A 22,255-nucleotide genomic window follows, 5' to 3' on the forward strand; every position below is an offset into this window, starting at 1 on the left:
GCACTAGCCTCTGTCAATCTACTATCCCCCATAGTACAAAAGTATACATTTTATTGGTCAACTTGTCCTTCTGTGCAATAAATAAATATTCCAAACATACTCTGGGACAGTTGTGGGAATCGAAAGATCCCAAATTAATACAACCACTCGCATAAAAACAACAACATTTAAAAGCAATTAGGCTGATGCAACCGATCAGAATGTTTATCTTAAGATGTTGATAAACTATTAGGATATTTCTTCACGCGAATGTTCCAAAATGCAATCAATTAGCGGGAAAACACTGTTCTCAAAAGTGACCACAAATGTGATTATGCTTATATTGTTTTTATTATAAAGGTGCTTTTTTTATGGTGCAAATGATCTATCCCAAACTTGAAGCTCACGCGCCACCTACAGTGCTGTGAAAAAATATTTGTCCCCTTCCTGATTTCTTATTTTTTTGCACATTTGTCACACTTAAATGTGTCAGATCATCAAACAATATTACACAAAGATAACCCAAGTAAAAACAAAATGCGGTTTTTAAGTGATAATTTGATTTATTAAGGGAAAAAAGCTATTCGAACCTTCATGACAAAGTAATTGCCCCCCTTGTTAAATCATGAATTTACTGTGGTTAATCACATTTTATGGAAAGCTGAGTTCAATTTCACTAGCCACACCCAGGCCTGATTACTGCCAGACCTGTTGAATCAAGAAATCACTTAAATAGAATCTGTCTGACAAAGTGAAGTAGAAAAGACCAAAAGATCTCAAAAAGCAAGACATCATGCCGCGATCCAAAGAAATTCAGGAACAGATGAGAAACAAAGTAATTAACATCTATCAGTCTGGAAAGGGTTACAAAGCCATTTTTAAAGCTTTGGGACTCCAGCGAACCACGGTGAGAGCCATTATCCACAAATGGAGAAAATTTGGAACAGTGGTGAACCTTCCCAGGAGTGGCCGGCCTACCAAAATTACCCCAAGAGCGCAGCGACGACTCATCCAAGAGGTCACAAAAGAACCCACAACAACATCTAAAGAACTGCAGGCCTCTCTTGCCTCAGTTAAGGTCAGTGTTCATGACTCAACCATAAGATTGAGACTGCGCAAAAATGGCATCCATGGCAGAGTTTCAAGGCGAAAACCACTGCTGAACAAAAATAACATAAATGCTCGTCTCACTTTTGGCAAAAAACATCTTGATGAGCCCCAAGACTATTGGGAAAATGTTCTGTGAACTGACGAGACAAAAGTAGAACTTTTTGGAAGGTGTGCGTCCCGTTACATCTGGCGTAAAAGTAACACAGCATTTCAGAAAAAGAACATCATACCAACAGTCAAATATGGTGGTGGTAGTGATGGTAGTGATGGTGGTGGTAGTGATGGTAGTGATGGTAGTGATGGTGGTGGTAGTGATGGTGGCGGTAGTGATGGTGGTGGTAGTGTGATGGTCTGGGGCTACTTTGCTGCTTCAGGACCTGGACGACTTGCTGTGATTGATGGAACCATGAATTCCGCTCTCTACCAAAAAACCCTGAAGGAGAATGTCCGGCCATCAGTTCGTGACCTCAAGCTGAATCCCACGTGGGTTCTGCAGCAGGACAATGATCCAATACACACCAGCAAGTCCACCTCTGAATGGCTTTAAAAAAAAAAGTTTTGGAGTGGCATAGTCAAAGTCCGGACTTGAATCCAATTGAGATGCTGTGGGCGTGACCTTAAAAAGGCGGTTCATGCTCGAAAACCCTCCAATGTGGCTGAATTAAAGCAATTCTGCAGAGTGGGCCAAAATTCCTCCACAGCGATGTGAAAGACTAATTGCCAGTTATCACAAATGCTTGATTGCAGTTGTTGCTGCTGAGGGTGGCACAACCAGTTATTAGGTTTAGGGGGCAATTACTTTTTCACATAGGGCCATGAAGGTTCGGATAGCTTTTTTCTTAATAAATAAAATCATCACTTAAAAACTGCATTTTGTGTTTACTTTGGTTATCTTTGTAATATTTCAATTTGTTTGATCTGAAACATTTAAGTGTGACAAATGTGCAAAGAAATCAGGAAGGGGGCAAATACTTTTTCACAGCACTGTATGTATGCCAGTTAGGCTCTACACCGGTTGTAAAGCGGTTTAATGTGTTTCAATTTAAGAAGTTTGAAAGATTATTGGAATCTGTGTGTGTAGCCGACAGGTAGGATGGCTGACAATAGTGAAGGTGAACAGGTGGTTACGGGTCAGATGACAGAGGAATTGAGGAGACTGAAGCAGGAATTACTTTAACCACAAAGTGGTATATTTAATGGTTCGTTTTTTGTTTGCTGCATAACAAAGGAAACAGAACAACATGTATCAAATCAAATTCATAATCCCAAAATCAAATCATAATAACAATCATTCTCATTATTAACATAATGAATTAGTTCAGCAATTCAGTTCAATATGAATTCAATATGAAGCATGATTGAGTCAATTAGGATCGTAACCGTTCATCATAATCATAATTCAAATAAATCGATCAATTACTCAATCTATAATCTCAATCTGTTTGATCTCAGGGTGATCAATTTTGCAAATAATAATTACATTTCATATTTCATACTTCCAGATTTGTCTTATGTACATATCACTTCGTTACATTTGACCATATATCAATGGTTTAATTGTCCCGTGATGATCCGTAGGGCCGGGATGATCCGTAGGGCCGGGATGATCCGTAGGGCCGGGATGATCCGTAGGGCCGTGATGATCTGTAGGGCCGTGATCATTGTCCATTGATATAACACAATAGGTTTGAAGCGTGCGCGGGCAATCTGCGCTCCGCGATAATAACTATAAACTATAACTGATGGCCCGCTCTCCCGAGCGCAACAGATAGTTCAGATGAAAGATAAATCCACCAAATCTGTTATGTTGATTTGTCGACACACACAATGTCTGGATTAGAAGGCGTTGGGGGAGAGAAAGCAGCGAGGTCGGGGCGGTGGCCGTTTCCTCCTTTTTAATGAGTTGAGATCTGTCTGACATTTCCACCCGACCTAATTAAAGAACTCTTGCCCAGCTGCGCAAGCGGCCATGAATTAAAGGGCGATTCCACCAACTCCATTGGCCTTTTCCACAGCCACCTTGGGATTTTGTTGAATTCCACACTCCTCATAAAGCTCATCCCTCCACGTCCTCTGTCATCTCAGGGAGAGGAATTATCTGGGCAAATGGCCAGATATACGTCAGGTTCTTTACCTGGATCTCCCTTGATCTAACACGACCATCGGTATCAGGCATGGTCTTGGTGATATGGCCCACCACCCAGGAGGCTCAAGGGAGTAGAGGGGCCATTATCATTACTACTTGGCCAGTGTCCAGGCTGGCCATTTCCCTCCTCCCATTTCCCTCTGTGCTCTAGGATTGGTAAGTAATCCCAAATGTATTGGGCCCAGAAATGGTCAGCTAAGAGGCCAAGCGAGCACCGGGCAAATTCCCAATTTTGGGCACAGTTGCTCCGGCCGCCATTTCTGACATTCCATGCAGGCGTATTGGTGCTTGCGAGGGCTCCTCATCCTCCAAGTATCTAGTACTTCCACCTCATCTCCCCATATACTCTCTCTGGCCCGGTGGAGAAGCTTCTCATAACTCTTTATGAGGAGGCTGGTGAGAGGGTGTCTGGAGTCTCAGATAATTGGATGGATAGCATCAGGATCCAAGACATATGCTTGGCGCAGCCTCCCTCCAACTCTGATCATTCCGAGTATTTGGTCGTACTCTGGGGCAAGTGAGAGAAGACGGCTGTCCTTAGCCACTTCCTTACTGGCTTTCAGAGGTTTTAGCTCCTCAGGGAAGCTGACTGCTTGGGCATGCTGCCGGAGGAGTGTCTCTGCAGTGAGGGAGGTGGGTATGGAAGCCACCCCATCTGAGGTCTGGTTGGTGGCGGTGATCAGATCCTGCAGTGATTGGGATTGTGCTGGGTCAGGGAGAGCTGTTGTTTGGTCAGGGAGAGATTTCGTAGCATCGGATACTTGGAGGACAAGGAGTCCTTTGCAAGCACCAATACATCTGCATGGAATGTCAGAGATGGCGGGCCGGAGCAACTGTGCTCAAAAATGGTGGACTTGCCCCCTGCTCGCTTGGGCCTCCTCAAACCCACCTTTTGGTCAACAGGAGTAGATTTGGCCAATTTAGTTGTGATACAAGTTTATCAAATATATAGGCCTATGGGCTAGGCTACGTGAGGTGTGCGACTATGATTAAAAAAAAGGCGCTTTTTTGTTGTTGTTGCTGTTTCTTGCCTTACTGCACACATTGGGCATCATCATATTGCCACCCATCAGACTATTCTTAATTTATTGTTGTCTTTACATATACTAAATATTATATGTGTGAAATTAGTTTTGATTTAGAATGGACCATTATCATGCATCTGTCTCAGAACAGGGGCAGGGAAAAAAATACATGTCATCGATGCACTTAACGTAAACTCACTCCCTTTTGTACATCGCCTTGGTCCGTACAATTGACCTTATTTTAGTGCCCAAAAAACGTAATTCCTCCAGATCAACTGTAATGTCAATACCATTGTAAAGCACACTTTCTCCACTTTCCACCTAAATCCATGCCGAGACCTCCACGCTGCCCGTTTCTGCATGATTCAAGAAGGCAATGAGCTCCGTCGGGTCTTTTTAAAAATGGCGGGTGGGGAAGCGAAATTAATGCGTGGTAGTGAGAAGGAGAGATGTCGTGTGGTAAAACTGCTTTTTTTCACTCGATCTGTCCAACTTATCACCTTATCGCCTCTAAAATGTAAATAAAACACTATAAAGAGTTTATATAATGTGTCATTACATACCTATTTGAAGGTTTGTGTCGAATTTGAATTGGGTTTTTAGGGCGGTGCTAAAGTGATCTTCAGAAGTAAACAGCGGCTTTGAGAATGATGATCGCTTACAGTGATGACGCAAAAAATGACTAGGTATCCCCCCCTTACCCCAGTCACTGTCCATTTCTTGTTTATAAACGATGAGAGAAGTGCTACACCTGGTGGAGAGAGATTGTAAGACAGAAATAGTTGCTTTATGTGTGCTGTACGTTACGGCATGACACGTCATGATGTAACGGAGGGTCAGTTTTTTCAACTTTTCTCCAATACTATAGATCCATTACCATGTCGATCAACACTTGAATAGAAACGTAGTTCACACCCCCGATTTTGAAGTCAACACAGTCGCTACAGTCCCTTTAGTTTTCTTTGCAGACTCGTTTGAATGTCGCGGTTGCGCACATTTTGTACGGAATGGGGTGAGTTCACGTTAAATAGCGAATGGAGGATGCTTTTGCCAAGGTTCATTTTCATTCTAGCCAGGTAGGCTATACTCCTGTTGTAAAGCGAAGCAATGTGTGAAGCGAAGGAATGGTCTATTAGGAAAGGTGAGAAATAAATATAGTAGGCCTAGCCTATAGAAAGTGGATGGGATCCTCTTTTTAATACAGGCAATCTCAACTTTCTCACGCAATTGCATAGCCTATTGAAATGTTGCGCAACATGAGCTCATGGGCACTCATGAAGTGTTTGATTTGATTTTCGATTATATTTGCATTAATGTCTGAGTGATTAGAGGGACAATAGAGAGCGGAGTACCAGGCCGTTAGCAAGTTTGGTACGCTACTAATTACCATCAGCAGCATCAGAGCTTGGAGAAGCCTAGTTACCGTGACTGAACGGTCACGGAGAATTTGAATGCGGTCATGACTCGTGACCATCGGTGTGGCAGTAATACGGTCACCATAACAGCCCAAATTGGCACTTGGATTTAAACCGGCACTTGGATTCAAACCGGTGCTTGGATTTGAACCAATGGTCAGATGACATGAAAATAGAGCTCTTTGGCCATGCACACCAGTGGTGGGGTTGGTGTCGAAAGAAAGAGGGTGGAAAAGAATCCCATATCTACTGTAAAATATGGTGGTAGATCTTTGATGTTATGTGGTTATTTTGCTCACGCTGGTCCTGAGGCCCAAAATCCACAAGAAAAATGGTTAGTTAAACACAAAATCATTATTTTGCAATGGCCATCTGTCTCTGAACTTGAACCCCATTGAATACGTGGTTTAAATTGAAGAGGGAAGTCCTTAAGCTCAGACAAAGGAAACCAAGTATCTGGAAATATTATTTTTGGAGGAATGGTCTAAGATCCCTCCCAAAGTGTTCTTCAGTCTCATAAAACATTTTAGAAAAAGGCTGTGTCTTTATACTTGCAAGGTGAGGTATTGAAAACACGGGCAATAATTTTGACCCCTATCTTTTTGAGTAGAAAATATGAAATCTCTTTCTCTGGGCAATTGTATTAGTATAAAATAATTGAATTTCCTTTTTTTTGTTGCAAACAATATACCTCAGTATTTGTATTTTTTTTTTGTGTGTCTTTTTTGCTCATCTTTATCAAGGGTGTCAATCATTTTGAACTTGACTGTAGTAGCTGACATTCACATTATCAACAATAGTGCCTTTTCATAATAAACGTTTCAAATATTTTACATTTCCCAGGCTTGAGAAGGATTATTCTCAAATGAAGTGTTCTTTACCATTTATCTATGACTAATACCATTAATTTATTAATACCTGAAATACCCTCCTTTTCAGTGAAGGGAAAAGCAGCAGTTTGTCTATTATAGCTCTTGTCATTTCCGCTAGCGCTCTCTCTGTCTTTTGTTTAGCTGTCACCTTACCGTTTCTCTCCTTTTTCCCTTTGTCTAGTTTTTCAAAGTGTAAATTCTATTAACGCCTCCCGCTGATTTCCCCTGCCATCCTCTGCTATCAGACAGCTAGGGGGACTTATATAAATCAGACACAACTTTCCTCCCAGATAATGCTCTATAAAAAAACAGACAACAATTCCAGCTTTATATTTAAATGGTAATGACAAAAACACTCACACAATAAAAAAACAATCATAAGGATCTGCCCTAGAAAGACACCTTGCTATTGCAGTTGAGCGTAATACTGAAGGCTTATTGGAACAGCAGTGTGTAGCAAAAATGGTGTAGAAGTGGATATACTTTTTAAGGAGCTTTTGAATCCTTTTACTTTGTCCTGCAGCTACTTTTTATTAGCTGACCTAGCCAATCTCAACAGTCATGTCTAGTAAAAAAGTTGGCCTTAGACGCTAGAACTTGGTTGCCTGGCTACCCATCCTTATCGATCGAATCGCTGATGAGTTTGTTTTATACAACGCCCCTCATTTTGAAGTCACACAAACGAGTTTCAGACCGAATGGATGTAGCAATCGATAGCAGCAACGGAATTTAATTCAGGGTAAGTCGTCAGGCAAAGAACTTGGGGATACAACCAATGATTCATATATACACTATATGTCTGACAGCTGGCGGTGCTTTGAAGCCACCGCACCTCCATATTGGCACCCCCACTGTTGTAACAAATATTTTGGTAGCTATAGAAATGCATTTATTACTGTCAACATTTTGTTTTTGCCACATTTATTTGATTACAGACACCATAATATTTTCTAATTATATTATGTGCGCTAAACATAATATATATATAAACACAAAGATTTTCCTTTAAGTATAATTTAAAGTTCTATTGTTACTGTCCCCACTGCACTCCATTCATTCCTATGGAGGACTTCTCCTTCTAGGGAGTGCAAACATGGCTGACCGGTGGCTTCAAAGCCTCATTGGCCAATGCATAGCATCAGAAATCCAGGGTTTGTGTACTTGCTCTCACCTTGTCGGTTCTTTTGTATATATCTGGCTCCGCTGTGTCTTTCTCCAACTCTTTTCCTATACCATCTTTTACCTAGCCCATGTCTCCTTGTCCTCTCAACCCTTATCAGCGATTTCTCTCCCTTCCCTTATAACTCACTATTTCTTCCATCCCTCTTTCCTCACAGCAATTTTGAAATCAGATTTTTAACAACCACAGTGTTAAATGTAACACTTTCTTAGTGTGTATATGTGACCCACTGAAAAAAAGTGTTAAACTAACACCCCCAGAGTGTTGGGTCCCTAAAACCGTGGTTGTTTCAAATTCTGACTTAAAGTAACACTTTATTAGACTTGATGCTGTTACACTTTCTCAGTGAATAACCATGTAGTGTCACAGTAATTTGTTTGGGTGTTTTTAACACTATAGGGTGTAAAGCCATATTAGCATATTTCCCAGAGTGCCTTTTGACTGGATGTTAGTTATCCACCCATGACTGTGTTTTTTAGTGACAGAGACATGGTTGTTGCATTAATTAACTTCCAGTGCTGACACCTTCACCAAGTGACTGCCTAAGTGAATGTGTTTGAATGAATAGTTATGGCCTAGTTTTCCTTAACAATATGGTCTTAAAGTCCAGGCTCATGGGCCACATCAGACCTGCAAGTCACAATATGCTGGCTTTCAAAGTTTTAACTGCCTTGTTCAGGGGCAGAACGACCGATTTTTAACCTTGTCGGCTCGGGGATTCGATCTAGCAACCTTTCGGTTACTGGCCCAACGCGCCAACCACTAGGCTACCTGCCGCCCCAAAGTGATGTGTAATTCCTATTGGAATCCAGCCAAAGGGAGGATATTCAACAATTTTATCACCTACAACCTGCATTCAAAACTGCTATGGTAAAGAACTTGATAAATAAGACTACCTAAACCATGTAAACTGGAACAACCATCTCAGTAATAGGTGCAATAAGTCCAACCACTTACACATTGGATAAGTTTAGAACAATTTCAGTTATTTATCTTTGTATAGCATAAGATCAATTAATCAATCAACGTTCATGCAGAAACATAGATGTTAAAACAATGTATTCTGAAAATCCACCAGCAACAAACAAAGCACTCAGAGTTAACGGAAACTAACTCCACACAGTTGAGTAACAACAACACAGTGTTGATTCCACTGTGATTCAAATAACACTGCAGATAGCGCCAGTTTCAATCCCACTGGTGTTAACCCCACTAGAATCAACACTCAGATATAACACTCAACACTTTTTACCTCAACACCGATATTTGAACACTTGTACATTCTCTGTGCTCTCCCTCTGTTTAACCCCCAATCTTCTCTTATCTCCCTCCAAGGTGTGATGATCACCACCCCATATCGATCCCCTCTTATCCCTCATTCCTAACCTCCCTTCCTCTCTTCCTCTCCAGGGTCAGAGAGACGTCAACCCATCTCTCTTCTGACCCCTCTTTCTCTTCTCTTCCAGGGCGAGTATCGTTCTTTTCCTCAGGGTCGGAAAACCTTCACCGCGTAGAGCAGGTCTCGTGGGGAACGCGCTACGCCATCACAGTCTCCTTCACCTGTGACCCCGCCCACGCCATTTCAGACCCCGCCATGCCCATTACCTCTGTGTGACAGTGTTGCCTGGAGGACTCCTGCAACACAGAGACGGGAGAGGAAAGGGAAGGAGAGAAAAGGCGTGGTGAGGAGAGAAAAGAGGGGGCAGATATGTGATTTCCCCTGATAATTCAGCAACACCTGAAATAATATTTTCTATATCAGCATCTTATACTTAAACAGAAATGAATGCTTTTTACTTTTCTATGTGGTGCTGATCACATCACTGATGGTAGAGGCAAGGAGAAGGACAAAGGATAATACACACTGGTCTAAGATCAGTTTTATCAGTGCCAAAGTAAACAGGGTGTACTGCTTTCTGACAATAAGATTCCACTTACTACACAGTATGTTCTTCACAATCTAAATTGAGTGATTTAAAAGTAAATTGTTTTGATACAATGTTTTGCCTTTTTTCTTTTCTTTGTCACATTTCCATTCCATGGTTATCTCTATACTGATTGTGTTGCAGAATGGGTCAAATGTAGTCCGGGTACCAGTCTCTTCAGCTACCATTCCACTCCTCGCCACTCCTCCTTGGCAATGACAAAGAGTTTCAAGGTGTGGAATGTTAGCTAAAGAGACCGGTACTTAGGCTAGGTCAAATGCCTGTGCCCTCTATTTCTATCTAATTTCAACTTTGCCTTGTTTATTCCTCTGTTTGTTTCTCTTTCAATATTTGTGCACCAATGGTTTCTGCTCCACTAGAAACTGAATGGCTCAAAGCACAAACAGGTCTCAGAGAAATTGGTTTTGAAGAGGTGGAGTGGTGGTATTTGGACACCTCTTGACAACTTTCCTATTCCCTCATGTGAAAGTATCAACCTGTTGAAGCACCAAAGGGCACTTCCATGCCATTCACTCTCACTTACATAGGGAATGTGACAATGTGTTTTCTTCTGAGAAGAAACCCCACAGTTGAAAAGTAATTCGTATTTTTATGTGTCAAGCTTTATCATTTGATCAAATGGGATATTATTTGAAGATTGTCTGTGGGATTTGGAAGAAATAAAAGAACCCGAAGTAACCTAGTTTGGGACAACAAAATCATTGAAGGGGAGTGAACGAGTGCAGAATTGGGCTTATGTGTAACGGCTTTCGTTGGTGGAAGGAGAGGAGGACCAAAATGCAGCGTGGTACATATCCATAATATAATTTAATCGAGAATGAATACAAAAGAACAAGAGAATAAATGAAAACCGAAACAGTCCCGTATGGTGCAAACACTAAACAGGAAACAATCACCCACAAAACACAATAGAAAACAGGCTACCTAAATATGGCTCCCAATCAGAGACAACGACTGACACCTGCCTCTGATTGAGAACCATACTAGGCCAAACACATAGAAATATAAATACAGAACAAAACATAGAAAAACAACATAGAATGCCCACCCCAACTCACGCCCTGACCAAACTAAAATAAAGACATAAAAAAGGAACTAAGGTCAGAACGTGACAGTATGACTTAGAAAGTCGTGGCATCACCTCACCACCCCTGGCTGTCTGAAACACACTAAGCCCGTTAGGAAGTCATTGTACGAACCTTTAGCCATTTTACGCCCTGATACTCAGGATAAGGCACGGTGTTTCCAATTTCTAGCTAAGGACATGGTCCATGCATCCGCTTATGAAGCCTGCTTCCCTAAATGAACCGGGAGGATGCTCATGGCATCCATACCGTGACAAATGCATTTTTATTCTTAACCTCTCTATCCACTTACTCCCAAACAATTAGAAATTAAATATTATTGGTAGAAAATGAATGAGCGTGTTCCCCCATGTAGCATGTATAGTGTTTATTTTGTCCAAAACATTAAGAACACCTTCCTAATATTGAGTTGCACTCTCTTGCCCTCAGAGCAGCCTCAATTTGTCGGGGCATGGACTCTACAAGGTGTTGAAAGCGTTTCACAGGGATGCTGGCCCATGTTGACTCCAATGCTTCCCACATTTAAAGGGTGAATGGGAAAGACAAAAGTGTAGATGAAGGGGAGGAGATGGGTTAAAGAAGGATTTTTAAACCTCAAGACAATTGAGACATGGATTGTGTATGTGTGCCATTTTAGAGAGTGAAGGGGCAAGACAAAATATTTACAGTAAGTGCCTTTGAACGGGGTATGGTAGTATGAGCCAGGCTCACCGGTTTGAGTGTGTAAAGAACTGTAGCGCTGCTGGGTTTTTCACGTTCAACAGTTTCCCATGTGTATTAAGAATGGTCCACCACCCAAAGGACATCCAGCCAACTTGACACACAGGAAACTGTTGAGCGTGGAAAACCCAGCAGCGACACAAACCGGTGCACCTGTCACCTACTACCACATCCTGTTCAAAGGCACTGCAATATTTTGGCTTGCCCATTCACCCTCTGAATGTCACACATACACAATCAATGTCTCAATTGTCTCAAGGCTTTAGAATCCTTCTTTAACCTGTCTCCTTCCCTTCATCTACATTGATGGTGGATTTAACAGGTGAAATCAATAAGAAGGGATCATAGCTTTCACCGGGATTCACCTGGTCAGTCTGTCATGGAAAGAGGTGTTCATAATGTTTTGTACACTCAGTGTATATTTAAATTGCCAATGCATTGATTATCAACTGACTTTTGTCACAGAATGACAATTGAGTTGGTTAGATTCTGTGGTTGTGGGAGGGAACCACATTACATATCGGAGCAGGGGTTGCATCACAATAGTCAAAAGTGGCTTCTTCTCGTCTCTTCTCCTTTGTACACACTAATTCACAATAAGGCATCGCCATATTGCTTTCACCTGTGCTGTTTTTTTCAGTGCTGGCGAAGGAAGGATGTATGAAAGATGTAGCCCTAGGGACTGTTATCTGTTGGGTTGGGTATCAGAAGGCCGGCACACAGGACCAGTATGCCTTGTAATCCGTGCCAGTGAGTTGGCAGAGTTTAAATCCTATTATGTCTTTACCTGATCTTTAAAGCCTCAGTCAACTCCATGTCGGTCAGTTTATTTCATCCTCAATCAAATCAGTTTTTTTGGACATCAGATGCATATTAATAATTGAGTCTGTTGTCAGGAAGCCATGTTGAAAACATCAATAAAGTGATGATTGAAAAGAACAGCATGCCTTGAGCTATTGTAATGCATGACAAGTCTTGTTCGGGTCTGTGTATGTTCTGTTAATTTGTTTTAGCTTCAGTATCTGCTACACACAGAACTAAATCCCTCCTGACAGTTCTGTCTGTAGGTGGAATATTAGTTGTGAGTGAGCCCAATAGCTTATCTTTAGTGAGGATAGAAATGAACTTTTCAGAAGTGCATGTGAGTACAAGTGTGTTACCTAGATCTCCTCCTCAGGCACTTCATATGGGGCCTGTTAGACAGCTTTCATCTTTGAGGAGAGAAGGATGAGGAGGAGGAGAAGAAAGGGAGGAGTGGGAGGGAGGATGGAAGGGTGTGAAATTAGGAGAGACGGGAGATAGAAACAGCAGAATGGAGCACACACGATGGAGCACACATGTAAAATAAACTGTGCAAGAAACAGTGGAAAGTCTGGAGTTACACGTTTTGGTGAAGTGCTGTGCATAAGAATTCTGGTTCACACTGGGGGATGTGTTTCATTCAAAGCTGTTGGACCGATCTTTTGGGTAACAAAAACAGTTTAGGAGACCATAGAGAGAAAAACGGCTACCACATTGAAACACAGGAAACCTGTGGGATTCAAGGCACTCTTGTTTGTGTGTATTGAAAATCATTTGGGATTTCTTCAGAAATAGTTCAATGGGTCCCCCCCACAGGCACTCCGATCAATACCAAGAAAATACAGGCTTTATAAACTCAAACTTTTTTTCACCTCCTTTAGATAAGAGTGCCTTGAACAAGTTCTGACTATTCAAAGAGGACCTTGTAGGACCTAGTCTCAACTCCAAAGCGACACAGCCTACTAGCCTACGCACACACGATCACCCTTCTGTATCAGTTGTCCACATTGCTGATCTCTTCTTATCATATAATTTTTTTCATTGTAAAATATAAAATGAATTGGTAGATTTAGCTGAACACCGTCTTCTGCTTCCTCACTATTAAAGAAGTTCCGTAGTTAAAAACGGCCCATGAAGACTTTATTGCGGTTACTTGATGCAAATGGAAAGTGAAGGTCCAGTGCCATTTACTTAATTTTCCTAACATGTCCTCCCTTGTTAAAACAAACTTCAAACTGTAAAACCTCCAATTGTCTCTCATTCCTGCTCCACGTACGTAACGGGCATAGCCCAGTGCCTGTTGGAGCGCTCTGAGTAATACAAGCCTTCATTGGCTGATAAAACGCAGCCCGGTGTTTACACTTGAAGCGGCTGCGTTGCGTTATAATTTCCTTAAACGGCCTATTTACCCTCCTCCGCCTTGGAAAAAACAGATGGGGATAGGAATCCGCTCGGCTCTGCTCAGCTCCACACATGCTGTGCATTCCAAATGGCATCCTATAGGCCCTGGTCAAAAGTAGTGCACTATATCGGGAAAAGTGTGCCATTTTAGACACAGAATGCAATCTGAGAGTATGATGAACATCAGAGAGAAATATTCAACAAGGCTCCGGTGTTATCTGAGAGAGAGAGAGAGAGAGAGAGAGAGAGAGAGATACCGTCTAAGCTTTTTCACTGGCAAATGTCAATGTTACGGATATGTGCAGGCCACCTGGGACTTGGTGTGTGCCCGGGTGCGTGTGTGTGTGAAAGGAAGTGTAGAAAACCAATTTCCTGCCATTTGGCTGTGTTTTATCTGCGTGGGTGAGAGGTGAGTTTGAGGAGGTGGAGATGTGAAGGCAGATGGTGGTCTGACGTGACACTGATACGGTTCCCGTTGGAGCAGATTAGACTAAACAAGCTTCTGCCCAGCACAGGAGGCCATCTTAATCATCGTTATAGACTCTACATAAAACATTAGGGCTGATTTAGCGATTGTTCATTAGCCACCAAGAGGACAGCACAACCGGAACAGACATTCCTGTCCAAAATAACAAATAGATAATTTTATCTGTATCAAACTATGATATTGATCCAGTCTGATCAATTCTGGATCACACACTGATAGGGTTCCATTGATGATCAATGAAACACTGATATATGATCAGGATTAATGAGAATTGTGGTGACTTTGTCACTTGTAGAAGGCCCGATGTAAACAAACCAAGCTAATAGCAGAGATTTCAGCACCATGGCCAGCGGTCATACTGGTGTTCCAAAGTTCTGCCCGTCAGCACCACATGACAGTAGATAGCAACCATCACTCAGGTACTTGTACTGAAGAAACTCTGCACTCACAGGAGAAAGACAGGAAGGCCTACACCGTTTCCTCACCTCAGTGCAAATGAAGGAGAGGAAAGTATATTTTTGACTATTGAGATAACCCATTCTTCTCAGCCAGACGGTGACAAACCAGGGCAGAGGGAAGAGATGCTTTTACTGTGTAACCTTCACATCTGTCTGCTATATTTTCCACCTCCATGGTGTATCTTCCTCCCGCCTGCTGTGGTATTCAGTGAAAGTAGTTATTAGAGTCTACCTGCCATTCACTGTAGCCACGGATGCTCAACACAGAAAGACAGCAGGTGGGAGTCAGGTAGATTATACAAGTGTAGTAGAATATAGCACAGGAGACTCAGAGTCAAACAGAAGTAAAACCAGTTTCTCCTCCACACACTTCATCGCTCTGCAATGAATTGAAACTAGACCTGATTGACCTGTCCACTGTTAAGTCATATCTAACTTGAGGGATAGGAAGAAGGAAGGAAGGATAATACAATAATAATATACCAAGCCATATGACAATGTATATCTTAGCAAACTACTTTTGTGCATTTGACAGATGCGTAAAAGGGATAATGATTACCTGTTACCTGTTGCAGTTCCAAAATCACTCTCTCTTTGCACGGGCTCACTGTCCCTGCAGAGTCCCCATCACCAGCGTCTCCGAGTTAAACTCAAACTGATTCGAGGAGGATGCCGACTTCCCGCCGGAATACAAGCTGGGAGTGCGCTGCTTAAAAGACGAGGTGTAGCGGTAGAAGCTCTTGTGTCTGTTCTTCAGGTACTCCCTGTAGTTCTTGGTGAGGAGGGTGTATAGGAAGGGGTTAATGCAGCTGTTGCTGTATGTGAGACAGGCCACCAGGTAGTTAATACAGGTGTGTGTGTGAGATGCCAGGCCTAACGGTTTGTGCTGGTACAACGGGAACAGTTGCCATATCCAGAACGGCAGGAAACACGCCCAGAACACCAGAACTATAGTGAAAATCATTACCAAGACTTTCTGCTTCGGGGAGCGCTTGTTCCTTTTGTTGATGACCGAGTTCTTCTGGGACTCTAAATAAGTCCGGGCTAACTTCGTATACAAATAGCCGATAATCAACCCAGGTGCCATGATGCTCGTGCCAAACAAAACGGTCAGGTAGATCTTATACGCCCGGGGCGCCCAGGTGGGCGCGCACATTCTCTTCACCCCCCCGTTGGGCGCGCTCTTGGTGGTCTCTGTGACCATGACCATCATGGGTAAGGTGAGGACCAGGGAGAGCAGCCATACCCCCCAGGCCAGGGCTTTGCGGTAGCTCTTGGAGCGCCGTACCGTGTCAAGGGGCTTGGTGACGGCCAGGTAGCGCTCCGTGCACATCACAGTGAGGGTAAATATGCTGGCGTGCATGGTGAGCAGGTCCAGGCTGAGGAGGATGCGGCAGCCCACATCTCCGAAGTACCAGTCCTTGAGGAAGTAGGTGCACACCACGAACGGGATTGTGGAGAGGTACAAGAGGTCCGCTAGCGCTAGGTTAATAATGGAGATGTACATGGAGGTGGCGAAGCGGATAGAATGACACATCACTACTAGAGTGTACACATTCCCCGACACGCCGACTATGTAGACGACCGACAACAAGGTCCCGAAAGTGGAGGTGATAACAAGCTCGTCCACGCTGCTCCCGGAGCCGCTGTTTGGAGCTGGCGGACTGACATTATGGTTAACAGTCTTGTTGTGGTTCATCGCACTGTCTGTGTGGAGCCTCTCTGGTGTCGTTCCGTTTTTGTTCCGATGTATTGTTTATGGTGAAGAAGTTCTGAAAGATGCAGCGAGGTTTAGTTGGTCACTGGTCAGTGAAGCGCACCAGTGCAGGTTGTGTGTCGACTTTAGCGATATCTGTCTGCGCGCGCTGCCGCTGCTCCTCTCGGCTTCTCCTGACGTCAGTCACTGAACTCTTCCCCAGTCACACTCTCATGGATCTTGCATAACATATACAAACATAACACTATAAACAGTACACTATATTTAATTAATTCTGAATTTACTCATGAACTATTTCATTTTGAGCTGTGACAAAATAACTCACATACCAAACAAGAGGGACTGAGAGAAATAAGAAGGTGCGTTTCTTACATATATTTTTTTGCAGGCAAAGTAAATTGTTTAACGAAGATTGAGTATGGATTTCCTACAGATTAATATGTTAATTTGAAAATGGTAGAATTCCCGTTATTTCAAGGAAAGAGAGTGGGACACTTTTACGCACATACATTCGGGGTAATTATTAACAGTGACTTGTCTCTATCGTTCATTTGATATCCATTTCGTCAAAAACGTTTAGACTAATGACGCTACACAGGCCATATAATAATATACCACTAACTCGATTTTGTGCATAAAGAAGTTGTTGACGTTTGAGAAATAGTTTGTGAGCAATTTCCGGAGAAAGTGTGTGCAGATACAGCCCCATTGGAGAAGCACAGGTGTAACTTCTTTATTCCAGTCACAAAGTATAGATTTGATAAATGGTTATTATTACATTTCCAAGTAGTGCCCTCTTTTAAAAGCTCCTTCAGGAATGGGCAGACAGGCCAGATGTATGTATGGGTAATTCTTCTGATGAGAGGGGGCCATGCTGTTTCCCGGATAGAGAGTGCAATAACAAGTTTACAGGAGGTGTGTGTGTATGTATGTGTGTGTTAAGAGAAAGCACACAAGAGAGTGGGTTATGTGAGAAGGGAGGGGAACAGGACAGAGGAAGCATACAGTGCCTTGCAAAAGTATTCATCCCCCTTGGCGTTTTTCCTATTTTGTACAACTTGTAATTTAAATTGATTTTTAATTGGATTTCATGTAATGGACATACACAAAATAGTCCAAATTGGTGAAGTGAAATGAAAATAATTACTGACATTTTTAAAAGTAGTGCGTGCATATGTATTCACCCCCTTTTCTACGAAGCCCCTAAATATGATCTGGTGCAACCAATTACCTTCAGAAGTCACATAATTCGTTAAATAAAGTCCAGCTGTGTGCAATCTAAGTGACATGATCTGTCACATGATCTCAGTATATATACACCTGTTCTGAAAGGCCCCAGAGTCTGCAACACCACTAAGCAAGGGGCACCACCAAGCAAGCGCACCATGAAGACCAAGGAGCTCTACAAACAGGTCAGGGACAAAGTTGTGGAGAATTACAGATCAGGGTTGGGTTAACAAAAAATATCAGAAACTTTGAACATCCCACGGAGCACCATTAAATCCATTATTAAAAAATGGAAAGAATATGGCACCACAACAAACCTGCAAGAGAGGGCCTTAACCAGAGAGGCAGCAAAGAGACCAAAGATAACCCTGAAAGAGCTGCAAAGCTCCATAGCGGAGATTGGAGTATCTGTCCATAGGACCACTTTATGCCGCACACTCCACAGAGCTGGACTTTACGGAAGAGTGACCAGAAAAAATAATTTTCTTAAAGAAAAAAATAAGCAAACACGTTTGGTGTTCGTGTAACGGATGTGAAATGGCTAGCTAGTTAGCGGTGGTGCGCGCTAATGGCCTTTCAATCGGTGACGCCACTTGCTCTGAGACCTTGAAGTAGTGGTTCCCCTTGCTCTGCAAGGGCCGCGGCTTTTGTGGAGCGATGGGTAACGATGCTTCGTGGGTGACTGTTGTTGATGTGTGCAGAGGGTCCCTGGTTCGTGCCCGGGTATGGGCGAGGGGACGGACGTAAAGTTATACTGTTACATTGATGCTGTTGACCCGGATCACTGGTTGCTGCAGAAAAAGGAGGAGGTCGAAAGGGAGGTGAGTGTAACGGATGTGAAATGGCTAGCTAGTTAGCGGTGGTGCGCGCTAATGGCCTTTCAATCGGTGACGTCACTTGCTCTGAGACCTTGAAGTAGTGGTTCCCCTTGCTCTGCAAGGGCCGCGGCTTTTGTGGAGCGATGGGTAACGATGCTTCGTGGGTGACTGTTGTTGATGTGTGCAGAGGGTCCCTGGTTCGTGCCCGGGTATGGGCGAGGGGACGGACGTAAAGTTATACTGTTACATTGATGCTGTTGACCCGGATCACTGGTTGCTGCGGAAAAAGGAGGAGGTCGAAAGGGAGGTGAGTGTAACGGATGTGAAATGGCTAGCTAGTTAGCGGTGGTGCGCGCTAATGGCCTTTCAATCGGTGACGTCACTTGCTCTGAGACCTTGAAGTAGTGGTTCCCCTTGCTCTGCAAGGGCCGCGGCTTTTGTGGAGCGATGGGTAACGATGCTTCGTGGGTGACTGTTGTTGATGTGTGCAGAGGGTCCCTGGTTCGCGCCCGGGTATGGGCGAGGGGACGGACGTAAAGTTAAACTGTTACATTCGCCAAAAGGCATGTGGGAGACTCCCCAAACATTTGGAAGAAGGTACTCTGGTCAGATGAGACTAAAATGTAGCATTTTGGCCATCAAGGAAAACGCTATGTCTGGCACAAACCCAACACCTCTCATCACCCTGAGAACACCACACCATTTCATCGGCAGGGACTGGGAAACTGGTCAGAATTGAAGGAATGATGGATGGCGCTAAATATAGGGAAATTCTTGAGGGAAACCTGTTTCAGTCTTCCAGAGATTTGAGACTTTGACGGAGGTTCACCTTTCAGCAGGACAATGACCCTAAGCATACTGCTGAAGCAACACTCAAGTGGTTTAAGGGGAAACATTTAAATGTCTTGGAATGGCCTAGTGAAAGCCCAGACCTCAGTTCAATTGAGAATCTGTGGTATGACTTAAAGATTGCTGTGCACCAGCAGAACCCATCCAACTTGAAGGAGCTGGAGCAGTTTTGCCTTGAAGAATGGGCAAAAATCCCAGTGGCTAGATGTGCCAAGCTTATAGAGACATACCCCAAGAGACTTGCAACTGTAATTGCTACAAAAGGTGGCTCTACAAAGTATTGACTTTGGGGGTGAATAGTTATGCACACTCAAGTTTTCAGTTTTTTTGTGTTATTTCTTGTTTGTCTCACAATAAAAAATATTTTGCATCTTCAAAGTGGCAGGCATGTTGTGTAAATCAAATGATACAAACCACCTCAATATCTATTTTAATTCCAGGTTGTAAGGAAACAAAATAGGAAAAATGCCAAGGGGGTGAATACTTTCATAAGCCACTGTATCATTAAACACAGAAGTTACTGTGTCACTAATAATGTGTCATGAGGTCTGTCCCAGTCTCACAGAGTAGAGAGACCGTGAGGAGGACATCGCCCTGTGAGAGGAACTTACTTCAAGGCAGGGACTGGAGAACTCTCTCTCTCTCTCTCTCTCTCTCTCTCGCTCTCTCTCTCTCTCTCTCTCTCTCTCTCTCTCTCTCTCATAAAGCATGGTCATTTGGTTTAAACTGTTTAGTTTCAAGTCCAGGTGACTACCTAATGAAGCTGGTTGAGAGAATGCCAAGAGTGTGCAAGGCAAAAGGTGTCTACTTTGAAGAATTTCAAATGTAAAATATGTTTGGATTTGTTGAACACTTTTTTTTGGTTACTACATGATTCCATATGTGTTATTTCATAGTTTTGATGTCTTCACTATTATTCTACAATGTAGAAAATAGTAAAAATAAAGAGAAACCCTTGAATGAGTAGGTGTGTCCAAACTTTTGACTGGTACTGTATATACACACGTATATATAATGGTGTGTATAGACAGTAGGGACAGTATATGAATAGGAAAGTTGTGTACAGCAGTAGTTATATAGGATGAGCCATGACTAGAATACAGTATACAGTGCATTCGGAAAGTATTCAGACCCCTTAACATTTTCCACATTTTTTTACGTTACAGCCCTATTCTAAAATGTATTAAATAAAAACATTTCTCATTAATCTACACATAATACCCCATAATGACAAAGCAAAAACAGTTTTTTATAGAAACAGAAATAGCTTATTTACATAAGTATTCAGACCCTTTGCTATGAGACTTGAAATTGAGTTCAGGTGCATCCTGTTTCCATTGATCATCCTTGAGATGTTTCTACAACTTGGTTGGAGTCCACCTGTGGTAAATTCAATTGATTGGATATGATTTGGAAAGGCACACACCTGTCTACTGTATATCATTTTTAGCCATCTACCAGTAGGTGCCCTTGTTTGCGAGGCATTGGAAATCCCCTGTGGTCTTTGTGGTTGAATCTGTGTTTAAAATTCACTGCTCAACTGAGGGACCTTACAGATAATTGTATGTATAGGATACAGAGAGTCATTCAACAATCATGCTAAACACTATTTTTGCACAAATATTGAGTCCATGCAATTTATTATGTGACTTGTTTAGCACATTTTTACTCCTGAACTTATTTAGGCTTGCTATAACAAATCATAATAAAATTAAATAATTCCATTACCAACCCCCAAGACCCCCCCCAAGCACCAATCCCCTAATGCACCAACAACCAACAAAATGAACAAAAGAGAAAAAAGACGAAGGAAAACAGAAAACAACAAAGCAAAAAACAAAAGACATCAAGGACAACAAAAATCACAACAGCAAGGCCAACTGAATATGTTTGAGTGCATGTACAGTATGGCACTATTTACATGTGTGTATGTGTGTGTGTGTATGAGCACGTGTTTGCATTTGAATGAGAGTGTGTGTATATGCATGTGTACACGGGCACAAACACCTGCGCGGCATCAGCCTCAGGCAAGCAGGCTTTAGCTGTAACAACAGTGTCATTCAAACTAACTTCTTTTGTGTTTATTTTGAATTAATTTTTTACTTTTATCTTTGACCGTCATTTATCCCCCGCCAAGCAACTCCACTCCAACTTGTCTCCAGTTCCACATCCAATTCTCTGACATGACAGTGCATGTCAGAGCAAATACCAAGCCATGAGTTCATAGGAATTGTCTGTAGAGCTGTGTCGAGGCACAGATCTGGGAAAGGATACCAAAATAATTCAGCAGCACTGGAGGTCCCCAAGAACACAGTGGCCTCCATCATTCTTAAATGGAAGAAGTTTGGAACCACCAAGACTCTTCCTAGAGCTGGCCGCCAGGCCACATTGAACAATTGAGGGATTAGGGCCTTGGTCAGGGAGGTGACCAAGAACCTGATGGCCACTCTGACAGAGCTCTAGAGTTCCTCTGTGGAGAGTGGAGAACCTTCCAGAAGGACAAACATCTCTGATGCACTCCACTAATCAAGCGTTTATGGTAGTGGCCAGACGGAAGCCACTTTTCAGTAAAAGGCACGTGACAGCCCTCTTGGAGTTTGCCAAAAGAAACCTAAAGGACTCTCAGACCATGAGAAACAGGATTCTGTGGTCTGATGAAACCAAGTTTGAACTCTTTGGCCTGAATGTCAAGCGTCATGTCTGGAGGAAACCTGGCACCATCCTTACGGTGAAGCATGGAGGGGGCAGCATCATGCTGTGGGGATGTTTTTCAGTGGCAGGGACTGGGAGACTAGTCAGGATCAAGGCAAAGATGAATGAAGCAAAGTACAGAGAGATCCTTGATGAAAATCTGCTCCAGGGTGCTCAGGACCTCAGACTGGGGCGAAGGTTCACCTTCCAACAGGACAACGACCCTAAGCACACAGACAAGACAACGCAGGAGTGACTTCGGAAGTCTCTGAATGTCTCTGAATGTCCTTGAGTGGCCCAGCCAGAGCCTGGACTTGAACTCGATCTA

General features: G+C 42.8%; 2 protein-coding genes across 2 annotated transcripts in view; one reads left to right on the forward strand and one right to left on the reverse strand.

Moving 5' to 3' along the window:
* Positions 1–10,351, forward strand: part of ogfod3 (2-oxoglutarate and iron dependent oxygenase domain containing 3) — a 34,511-nt gene extending 24,160 nt beyond the window's left edge. The window contains exon 9 of the mRNA XM_071409846.1: positions 9,194–10,351. Coding sequence (XP_071265947.1) covers positions 9,194–9,342 — 149 coding nt within the window. The 3' untranslated portion in view covers positions 9,343–10,351. The remainder of the gene's footprint in view (positions 1–9,193) is intronic.
* A 4,793-nt stretch (positions 10,352–15,144) lies between these two features.
* LOC139580815 (urotensin-2 receptor) lies at positions 15,145–16,465 on the reverse strand. Its single transcript, XM_071409845.1, has one exon. The coding sequence runs from the start codon at positions 16,322–16,324 to the stop codon at positions 15,230–15,232; it is 1,095 nt and encodes a 364-aa protein (XP_071265946.1). The 5' UTR covers positions 16,325–16,465; the 3' UTR covers positions 15,145–15,229.
* Between the last annotated feature and the right edge of the window lie 5,790 nt (positions 16,466–22,255).

This window comes from Salvelinus alpinus, chromosome 7, assembly GCF_045679555.1.
Source record: "Salvelinus alpinus chromosome 7, SLU_Salpinus.1, whole genome shotgun sequence".
NCBI lineage: Eukaryota > Metazoa > Chordata > Actinopteri > Salmoniformes > Salmonidae > Salvelinus > Salvelinus alpinus.

Excerpts from the sequence above, each read along its gene's own strand:
- LOC139580815 (XM_071409845.1), bottom strand. The coding sequence starts at position 16,324 with ATGAACCACAACAAGACTGTTAACCATAATGTCAGTCCGCCAGCTCCA.